This window comes from Lycorma delicatula, chromosome 10 (assembly GCF_047948215.1).
Source record: "Lycorma delicatula isolate Av1 chromosome 10, ASM4794821v1, whole genome shotgun sequence".
Classification (NCBI taxonomy): domain Eukaryota; kingdom Metazoa; phylum Arthropoda; class Insecta; order Hemiptera; family Fulgoridae; genus Lycorma; species Lycorma delicatula.
In genome coordinates, this window is record NC_134464.1 from 43684293 (window position 1) to 43696375 (window position 12083).

General features: G+C 29.8%; 1 protein-coding gene across 1 annotated transcript in view; it reads left to right on the forward strand.

The window, feature by feature from the left end:
- The first annotated feature begins 1735 nt into the window (after positions 1–1735).
- LOC142330981 (uncharacterized) overlaps positions 1736–12083 on the forward strand; it is a 113325-nt gene continuing 102977 nt past the window's right edge. The window contains exon 1 of the mRNA XM_075376476.1: positions 1736–2165. Coding sequence (XP_075232591.1) covers positions 2151–2165 — 15 coding nt within the window. The 5' untranslated portion in view covers positions 1736–2150. The remainder of the gene's footprint in view (positions 2166–12083) is intronic.

Sequence of the window (12083 nt, forward strand, 5' to 3'; positions counted from 1 at the left end):
TTTATATTTTTATATTTTGAAGTCACTCGTTCAGTCATTCTGCTTAATTAAATATAAAGTATTTTTATTCATTATAAGTAACGTCGTCGTAAATCAATTGTTTAACAGCTGATTTTCGAAGTCGAAGGTTTTGAGGTTTAAATCCTAATAAGATTTAATTACTTTTAGACAGATTTGAATACTAGACAATGGATTCCAGTGTACTTTGGTATTTTTTTTTTTTTTATATATATATCCTACCTTCCAAGACTGGCCCTTCCACAGTTGGTACACTCAGTTTTGGGGGGATGCTTTTCAGCCTCTAATATTTCGGGTGGCCATGCTGAGCCCGGCTATGCCGTTCCCAGCAGTACCACCCGATCTGCCGGGATTAGGTCCTTTCCATTGCCTGCCACAAATGGGGGTATGCCCCCAAAGAGGGTCCCCCATCGGATCTCAGTCTTAACTTTCCACCTACCTTACCAGGAGTCTCCGTTCAATCATCGGAAGTGGGACACCTTACCATCCCTCCCCTCCTGAACTGGGTTGTTCACACGTCCCTATTCTAACATTCCGTGCTAGCACTACCCGTCTTCGACCTCTTCTGCGGCCTTCTGCCTCAAGATCCTATTTATCATTCCACCTATCATCTTCCAATTGTCCTCTCCATGGAACACAGCCTCGATAATGTTCTCTGTGCATTTTTATATTTGTTAATATATTATATTTTTTTGTTTAAAATTCTCAATTTGATTTAATTCTTATTTTTTACTTTTTAGAGGGTTTTTCTAATTTGTTTCCTTTTTTTATTAATGTTAATATTAATATTAGTTAAATAAAAGCTTTTTTAAAAAATCATTTTTTATATGTAATCAAATATAATTTTGTAATTCTTTAAGACTAAAAAAAAATAAAAATATTTATTTTTACACATCGAAGTTACATACGTGTACCAAATTTCAATCATTTTCATACGATAGTTCATGAGATGAAAATTTCTACTAAATGCATGAATTTACCGTAGAGGTAATTTAGCGTGGTGGTGTGGAGATGGGTCATATCAAATTCCGACACCGTAGTGCTGTATTGTCATCGAAGTTACATACGTGTACCAAATTTCATTGATTTTCATACGATAGATCAAAAGATATAGCAGTTGCAAGATTTGATTATTTCTAAAGCGAGTTAAATAAAATCTTTTAATAATCAGTGAGGACATGCACTTGCAAAAATACTTACAACTTTATTTTTAACCAACGTAATTATTAACAAAAAGAAGTTCAACTTTTTTTGGTTAAGTTGTTGTTTCAATTAATACGATCATTCCTTAAGCAAATTTTAATTCAAATCAGGAATAACAGTATAAATGAATAACGAATGGGCTATGCAAAGAATACATACAGATTCATCTGATCTATGCTGCTATCTTTGTATTAGCTTTATTACTACAATCATAAGAGACTAGAAATAGAGAACTAATGCAAAAGACAACAAAACATTTAAAAAAAAATAAGTTAGGTTATCAAATGAAAAATAAGTATATCATTTTTAACATACTTCAAATCAGAAATAGAATTCTAAAGAAAAATAGTGCCTACATTATTAAAAAAGTCTACAAAGAGTACACATCTTATCAGAACTTTGCTGCTATCTATGTGTTGGCGCTATTACTTCAATCACAGGAGACTGGAAGAACTAAAGAAGGATCTCCCACCACTTACTATTTTTTAAGCGGCTGGTTCTAAAGAAATAAAGTAACTGTAAACCGTTAAGAAAGGACAGTAACTAATCTATGTCAGTAAACATCTTTACCTACCTACAACCAGTTGCATACACCACGGACTTGTGGTAATATAGCTCAACTGATAAAAGCACCGTTAATTTGTGGGAAATTATAAAATAAGAATTTTTTTTTAAATTTAAGTGTTTATTCAAGTTTATTTTTACTTTATTAATAAACGCGTTGTGAAGATAAAATGAACAAAAATATGCATTATAGATATTATTTTTAAAATATGAATTTTTATTTCTATTATATATATAAATATATATATATTTAAAATTATAGTGATAAAACAGTTCAATTCGAAATAAATGTAATCTAATAAATGTATTCTAATTTGATTTATTAAAAATTTATACATCGAAAAGAAAATTAATAAATATACATCATGAAATTATTATTGGTAAGTAAAAATGATTTATCAATTATAATATATAATTATTTATATTTTGTATAAGGTTAAATTAATTTATTTTAAAATTCTAAAACTGTAGACAGTAAGTTTGTTTATGATTTCACTGATATAAAAATTTATGACATAAATTTTTATCAAATTAAATGTTACGTAGAACCAAATTGATTCTTATTTAGTTTTCAGTAAAGATAACAAGGTAAAAATAAATTACCGAAATCTGAATGGACTTTTAATTAAAAATAAGCGTATTTTCTTAAAAATAATTATTATTTATTTGTAAAAATTAATTTTCCTATTTATGTTTTATTTTTTCCCTAACTATACAGAAATTTCTGCTTCATAAGGAGGTATGTATGAAAATTTAAATTAATTTAATACATTTTAAAATACTAAAACTGTAAGCAGTAAGTTTGTTTATCACATCGCCGATATAAAATGAGTAGCTATTGAATTTGTGGCAGATAATAAAAGTGTTGTTTTTGGTATCATAATTGAAAAAAAAAAATGTTTTTTAAATCAAAATATGAATAATTTTAATGAATGTACTATTTTCCTAATCTAGTCACAATATTCAAAGTTTACTTATTCAATATTTATGTTTTATCGGTTTTTTTTTAATATGATTATCCTTTCGAGAATAAAGGATTTATATTTGTTATTATTTATTTATAATATGTATTTTATTTATGTGCTTAAAAAAAATATTTTTATATTTTATATTCATATTATATATCGTATTATATCTAATATGATATAATTAGATTAGAATAAATTTCTCAGCGTAATTAAATGTTCATTTATTTTATATATATATATATATATATATATGCTATGTAAATATTCCTGAAGATGTTTTTATTTAACGTCTCTGTTTATCATTACTAAATAAAATTTTTCACAATTTTGCTCTTCACATTCCATTTTATATATGTTTTTTTCTGACTGAAAAATTAATTCATCACGTAGGCATATGAAAATGGAGATTTGTAGTTAATGAAAAATGCTACTCCTAACCGGTATTTCAACGTGGAACCCCCGGATAAAAAACTGAGATGCTACCACTCCATCACGGAGATCGGCATCTATTTTTAAGTTTCATTTTTAATTTTATAAGTTTAACGAATAGAAAAAAAAAAATTTTGTCTCTTAATATTAAAAATTATGTTATATTATTGAAAATTACCTTTAGGTTATTTTTTTTTAACCTTATTCAGTTGTTATGTATTTTATTAAATTAAATTATTCAATTAAATGTTATTTTCTATATGCCGATCTTCGTGGCGGAGTGGTAGCGTCTCGGTCTTTCATCCGGGGGTCTCCCGGGTTCGAATCTCGGCTAGAATTTTTCATATACTAAGACTACAAAATTTGATTTCCACGTAGTAGTTTCTCAAAGCTTCTGCGGGGAATTAAGTCATTAAAATCATAAATAAATAGTTTGTTCTTTTGTTAATCATGTATGATACAAATTTTTGGTGTTGCAAGCGTTATCGAATTATTATTAATAGTGATATTGGTTTTGATAAACAATAATTAAATGTTATTATTATTTTTGCCGACTTCAAAATAAAAATTAAAACCATGTTCTCAATTTGATTTATAGGCTTTTTTTAATGTGAGTTTTTTAATTAAATAGATCGATTTCGAAAATTTGTTTAATCGTTTTAAAATCTGGTGGTTCAAGGAAGATTTTTAAACGAAAGATTCGTTTTCCATGGACTATTCTAAGATATTTTTCTATTTTTCTTTTTCATCATTCTTGCCTGTAATGGATTTTTATGCAGTAATGATATGTAAGCAAAATTTAATTCAAATATTCTAAATATTTTCGTGAAAATTTAAGAAAATTTACTGGAAAATTAAAAATATTAACGTATCAAATAATCTTACCTCATTCTAAGTAGCAGTCTTCAACCACAGAAGCTGTTGAAATAAGATATTTTTAAATATTTTTTTATGAAATATATTTTAAAGTATGCGGGATTATGGAAATGGAATTTTTTAGCGTATGAAAAATGACAGACCTGATCGGATTCGAATCCAGGACTCCCGGATGAAAGGCTGAGATCCTACCATTCCGCCGCAGAAATCTGCTTCGCTATATTCAATTTATTATTTTTATTAAGGTGCAGGTTTTTCATCTTTAATTTTCCTGTGAATAGTTATTTTTTCTAGGTAGGAAAAAACTATTCAGAAGAAATATGGCGTACTTTTTGTACGTCATCCGTATTTAAAATAAATCTAAAAAACAAAATAAAATAAATAAATAATCGGCTACTCCGCCGGTCGCTGTGGAGGATGTTGCCTTTCAACTGGGGTTTTAGATTCGATTCCCGGTCAGGCATGGCATTTTTCATACGCTACAAATTTCCATTTTCATAGGGCAAAATGACCAAATGTCCGTCATTTCACAAAAAAAAAAAACGCACTGAAGTTAAAAAAAAAAATTATTTTTTGAAAATATTTTTATATTTATAAATTGAAATTAAGGAAAAAATTGAAACGGTATATATTTTTTATTTTAATACAATGTTTTTGAAGTTATTTTTATTAATTTATTATTTAAATGTGTTTTCTTATTTTGTCATTCTTGTGCTAATTTTGAACATAAAAAATTGTTTTGTTAAATTTATTTTACTTTGAACTATATATTAGGTTTGAGTTTACATATTTATATTGGTGGTTAATTAAATGATTTTTAACTTAATTAAAAAATATATTATTTACAACATTATTTCAACTAAATATTTATTTAACATAATATTTCAATAATCTATTTATAAAATTTCCTTTTCAAACAATTTTATTTACTTAAGACGTGAAATTATAAATAATTTGGATTTTCGAATAAGTGAACAATCATTATATGTCCTTGATTTTGGATATAAAAGTAATTTTAAAATAAGAAAAAATTGAAAAAAAGTTTTTTTTTTAAATTGATAAAAATAATTTTTCCTCGCCAAATCAAGTTGTGAACAAGTTAGGAACTCATTCAATATAACCATTTATATTTTATAAATATAATTTAATCAAACAATCTACGCTCGCTTCGCTCACTAACCTTGACTAATTAACACAGTAATAATGTTTTGAGTATTTAAATAATAAATTCAGTAATTATTGCAATTATTTATTTATTTTTTTTTTGCAAATGTACCAGGTGGAGACCGGACCCGATTTTTAAACTTAACGCAGTCCCTGCAAGAGGTCACCACCTCTTGCAGGTGGTGACCTCTTGCAAGAGGTCACCACCTCTGAAAAAACAGCACCCCGAATAATTCGGCCCCACAAAGTTGCAAATAATTATTCAGTACAATTTTCATACAATGAACAATGTTATATTCCACACTTACATAGAATAACGAAGAACGAGAAACAGAAACATTAAACCTTAAGAAACCCAACACTCATTATAATCTTACATAATAGCACCACCACAACACGAATTACTGTAGCACCCGAAGTATACATCATATACTTTTTTTTTACCGTAGTAAGATAAAACGAACATGCACAATACGAAACACGATAGGAACACACGTCGTACGCTACGATATGATACGACGCAGGATACGAACAAGCACGCTAGCACCCACAACACATATTACTGTAGCATTCATCCGAAGTATACATCGCATATATATATATATATATATATATATATATATATATAATTTTTTTTTTCGTAGCATGGTAAAACGAACATGCACGATACGATGCACGGTGTGAATACCCGAAATTATTTATTGTTTAAATATCATATTACTGTTAATTATTCGAGGTTAGTGAGCGAAGCGAGCGTAGGTTAAGTTTTGTTAATTTATATCTAAAATTTTATACAATAATCCTTATTGCATTATTTGTCAAAATTTTTTATAGATATAAATTAACAAAACTTAACTTACGCTCGCTTCGCTCGCTAACCTTGACTAATTAACACAGTAATGTTTTGAGAATTTAAATAATAAATTCAGTAATTATTGTAATTATTTATTATTTAATAATCAAAACATACTGTTAATTAGCGATCGAAACGAGCGTAGGTAAAAAAAAATTGTTTTACCTTTTTTCTCGCCTAAAAATTGTTTTTTTTCCTCATAATAATTATTTTTGGGTGATTTTGATTGGATTTGGGGAAAGATTTTTGGGTGTCATAAAACGAAAAAATACCGATAATCCTCATAGTTGTTTGCTTCTGATTACTTAGGTATGGTAAAAATTACTTCTTTTAGGTACATTTCATAAGAAAGCTAGCTATTGTAATGGGTACCATGTTTCAACTTCCGGAAAATGTCGACATATCTTCACGTTTTACATCTCCCAGACCCCAAAACTACCATCAGTTCAAAAGTATATATAATATATATATATATAAACTTTCTTGTGGACACGATAACTGCCGTAATTTTGCGCCAATCACTTTCAAATCGATACATAAAATATAACGACCCAAAATCTCGGTCGAGTTTGTTAATAGGCAAAATCGGATCAAGGGGGTGGAAATGGGAGGGCTTTTTCGAAAAAAACAAAATATCGCTATAACCTTCTTATTAAGTAAAATATCGAATTCTTTTAAAATTCCTACTATTCTTTGGATAAGGGCCTAAAACATATGTAAGCAAAGTTTTTTGATATCACCAACCATTGGCCCAGGGAGTGGAAAAATGGGGTTCGAAGACAAAAAAAATCATACCTCCCTTAATAAACACAATATCTAATCGGTTTATAGTGGTCGTTTTAGTCCTCTAAACATTACCTAAAAATTTTGTCTGAAACAATTTTTGATATGACTAACCCTTACGGCAAGGGATGACCAAAACATGTAAAAACAAAATATCGCTATAACTATCTTATTAAGTAAAATATCGATTTCGTTTCAGTTCCTACTATTCTTTCGTGAAGGGCCTAAAACGTATCTAAGTAAAGTTTTTTGATATCACCAACCATTGGCCCAGGGGGTTGAAAAAATGAGGTTTCGAAGACAAAAAAGAATCTTACCTTCCTTAATAGGCAGAGTATCGAAATATGTTTAAAGTGCCGTTAGTCCTCTAAACATTACCTAAAACTTTTGTCTGAAACAATTTTTAATATAATCAATCCTTACGGCAAGGGATGACCAACATGTTACTGGAATTGGAAGAAGATGGGGCTTGTCGTATGCTAAACATGTGAAATTTTTTTCACATGCAACCATTGTCGTATTGAGTAAATTTGAAATTTTTCTTAACTTTAAGGTGGACATTTATTTTATGCAGTAGTAGCACCGGTAAAATCTACCTCCATCTTCCGGTGTCCCGAAAGGGATATTTTTATAAAATTGCAAATCCTTCTTTAGTATCATTAATTTCATTTTACTAATTATAAATAGCTAAGCATTAACTGTAAAATAAAATGAAAAAACACAAATTTTATGTATATGCGTATATATTCAGAAGTGAAAACGATTCTGACACGATAATGATTATGCTATATAATGTTTACTAACATTTGCTATTTTACGGATAACCTCTAATTATATCTAACATTATATACTGATACATCTACAAAAAATTGTATAGCATTAACAAAATTACCCATAATTATTTTGTAATAATAATAATAATATTTATAATAGTTTTTGAATTATTAAAAAAAAATTGTTGTTTAAATGAAAAATCTAAAAATACTACCTTTTTTCCTTTAATTTATTATTTTTTTTTAGCACCGTAGGCAATTTATTTTTAATTCAACAAAACTGTATAGTTATTATAGGTTAGTAACTAATTTTAAATGTCTAACTGAAGGTTATTTTTACTATATAGGAATCAACCGCTGTAAATCAATTAGTTCTTAATTTTTAAATCATTAAAAAAAGAATGAAGAAGTTCTCAAATTGACTAGTATTTTTTTTTTTTAATTGTACGCACTAACTCTAGTCTTACTTTATATCAAATAGACAAATTTCAATGATTTCTCTTGTAAGAAGTAGTCTCCATTCACCTCTATTCCCAGCCTCCCTTTTGCAACATCACCTGATCTTTCTAGTACTGTTTTAATCAATCTTTCTCCTCTCACAATATTTCACAGCATTTTTGTTCTGACTAATTTATTATGCTTATTATTTCTCCTTATTATTGCTTAATTTTCTTTTTTTACAATCAATTTAATATTTTCAGTACCTGTACTTCAAATATATCCAGTTTTTCTTTTCTCTTTTTTTCAGTGTCATAAGAGTAGATATTTTTTCATCTCTTTGGCTATCTTACTACATAATAACTCTTTCATTTTATTATGTGCCTCTAAATCACTGCTATTTTTTTTTTTTTTTTCACTTATGTAATCTTGCTTCTCCTTCTGTACTATTTTTACTTTTTCAGTTCCTTCTACTTCTTGCAGAATTTCATTGCCGTAAATTTCTTCAAATTTGAAATCATCTGTTGAACAATATCTTGTGCTTCCTGCCAAAGAAAAAATTATTTCTCTTATACTGAATCTATTTTCTTCTAGAACATTTATAAAATACATATTGGATGACGTTGGTGATAGACACCATTCTTGACATATTCATCTTTCATGATAAAATCAGTTAGTTGAAGTATCCTCTATTTTCGTAACCGTTTTCTAATTCCAAGTTCTAATTATATAATTAATCTTCTACCTTTCAAATCCAATCTTTGGCTTCCTAATATTTCTCTAAGTTTATTTTATTTGACACTGCCAATTGATTTTTCTATACCTACAAAACATACAATTTTGCTTCTATCTCTTTTACTTTCCCGCCTAGATAGCGCTATAGCAAAGCTGTAGCTCTAGAAGGGAAAGTATTGCAATCGGTCTAATTTGGGCATATGCGGTTTTCACCGGATCGTAACGTTTTAACGCATAAGGAACAAAAAAAAATAAAAAACCGGATGGAAATTTTTCTGATGTTAATATTCGTATATGTATGTGTGTGTGTTCGGTGTTGGCCTCTAAATCGCCTTGTAACTCCAGAACTACTGGACCGATTTTGACCAAACTTGGTTAGATTACGTCTATGTATGGGGCATTGATGGCATCAAATTTTCAATTTAAAAGGGGTTGAGGCTGTAGAACAAGGTCACCCCGAGTATCTCGAGATTTCGCCTAATTAAGGTTTTATTTTTCTTAGGCACATTAACATTAATAATTAAAAAATAACAATACACATATTTGCAAAAAAAAAATTCTCTAAATCAGTGACTACGTGAGCATACTGCGTCAATAGAATCAATCCCCTGTCACCACAAGGAGCGCTAGTGTCGCAATCCGCCATCTTGGAATTTCCCTTTTTCTCTACGGGAAATTCCCTTTCCCGTCGTTCTCTTAGACCTGGAAATGTGAAATTCCGAAGGGTTGCTAACCAAATTCTATTTTATACTTTAATATTAATTATTTATTTTATTTAATTTAGTTAATATTTAAAAGGTTGGTAGCACTGACGCACAGCTGTTGTAGTCGTTTACTATGTTGTGACGTCACAGGGGAGCGGTAGAATTAAATAAATGAATAATATTTATAGTGTAAAAAGTAACTCGGTCTGGCTTGATTTCCAATTCGATGGCCCGGTTAACTCGGTACGTGGTGCGTTAAGCCTCACGGCTACACCAGTCTGCCAACCGTATAAGCAAAATTTTTTCTATATAAGTTGAGAAATTATATTATTTTAGTTAGTGCCGACTGCCGCTGCTAGTACCGCCATACTCACGCGAATTAAATACGGTATGCGCGCGCGCTTTAGTTAGAATCACTGAATTAAATAAAAGAAACAAATAAAAATTTCTCTAAACAAAAAATTCTCTAAATTTAGTTAACCAAGTTTTTATTTAAATGAAATGACAAATAATTTTAATTGTTTGTGTAAGTCGTGGATTAGAAACAACTGAGTTGGCAGCTTGTTTTTTAATATTTATAGTATTTTTACATGAAAATTCGTTGAAAAACGTTGAAAAAACCCAATGAAAAATATTCACTCACACTTAGTCGCAGTCTACACATATTTACGTCGTTTCTTTCCATTCCTTTTGTTTTATTTTTTCAAGAAACTGTTTCTCCCCTATTTCTTCTCTTGTAAAGGAGTTTATTGATAGGTATAACGTTCCTTGAAAAACACACAACGTTCTTTTTTTACCACAATTTAAAAAAAACGTTTAAAACTAACAAAAAGCAAAGGAAAAGATTTCAAAATGTAATAAAATCAAAAGGAATGTACTACAAGTATTCATTAAAAAGTCTTTTTAATTTGGATATTTGTATATATGTCAAGCGATATCTCAAAAACGGCTTGACCAACCGAGGTGAAATTTTAACTTAAGCTTAATGTATTTGATCGTATTATGTATTTCATCATAGTTAAGTCATAAATGAATATTCAGGTTCAGATTTAAGTCTTATTGTAATATTCTAGAAACGCTTGTCCATAAGGAATGGAGAGTTCTAGTTGTAGCACCGAATTTTTTTTTGTCTTCAGTCCTTTGACTAGTTCGATACAGCTCTCAAAGATTCCCTATCTAGTGCCAGTCGTTTCATTTCGGTACACCCATTACATTCTACATCCCTGCCAATTTGTTTTACATATTCCAAACGTTGCCTGCCTGCACAATTTTTCCCAAATTCCCGTTCCTCCAATATCAAAGCGACTATTCCAGGATGTCTTAATATGTGGCCCATAAGTCTGTCACTTCTTTTAACTATATTTTTCCAAATACTTCATTCTTCATCAATTGCCGCAACACCTCTTCATTTGTCACTTTATCCGCCCTTGTCACTTTATGATTTTTAACATTCTCCTATAGCACCACATTTCAAAAGCTTCTGATCTTTTCTTCTCATGCACGGAAAACTACGGCTGTTTCCTTTTTCCAAGAGAATGTAGCTCTCTGTATTTTCATGTAACAAAGATGGAGGCGCCTTCCTTGGTAAAATAATATTCCGGAGGTAAACTAGTCCCCGTTCGGATCTCCGGGTGAGGGACTACTAAAAACGGGTCACCAGAAAATAAAAAAATAAAAACAATCTACGAGTCGGAGCGTGAAATGTTAGAAGTCTATAAAAGATTGATAGGTTAGACAATTTAAAGAGGGAAATGGATAGGTTAAGTGTAGATGTAGTAGGAATTAGCGAGGTAAACGACTTTTGGTCAGGTGATTTTAGAATAAATAACTCAGCGTCAAATAAAGGGCAGGCAGGAGTAAGTTTCGAACCCACCGGGTTGATCTAGTGGTGAACGCGTCTTCTCAAATCAGCTGATTTGGAAGTCGAAAGTTCCAGCGTTCAAGTCCTGGTAAAGTCACTTATTTTTACACGGATTTGATACTAGATCGTAGATACCGGTGTTCTTTGGTGGCTGGGTTTCAATTAACCACACATCTCAGGAATGGTCGACCTGAGACTGTCCAAGACTACACTTCATTTACACTCATCTTCTGAAGTATTATCTGAAAGGTAATTACCAGAGGCTAAACAGGAAAAAGAAAGAAGAAGTAGGTTTCGTAATGAACAAGAATACACGAAATCCACAAAAGATAGAGAACAGAGTAGAGTATTTCAAAAAGCTTAGCGGTAGAATCTTTGTAATAAAGATAAAATCAAAATTCAAGTCGACAACAGCACCTAATAAGAATCTTTTTCATAGAGAATCTTAATACGGTTTAATTGAATATAAATTTAGAAAATATATGTGCGATTGTGTGCCGTAAAAATATTCGCGCTCTATTTTCAACGTAACGGAAAGACAATATTGTCTTGTTATGGAACAAATCTACTCATCAAGAGAAACCAATATTCAGTCCAGTGCCGCGATATGCCGTATGATTCGAAACTATGCGCCAGCCTGCATTTGTTTTGGCTATGCAAAAAAGTTTTACAATAAATAACAATTCAATAACAATAAAAATAAAAAAAAAAATG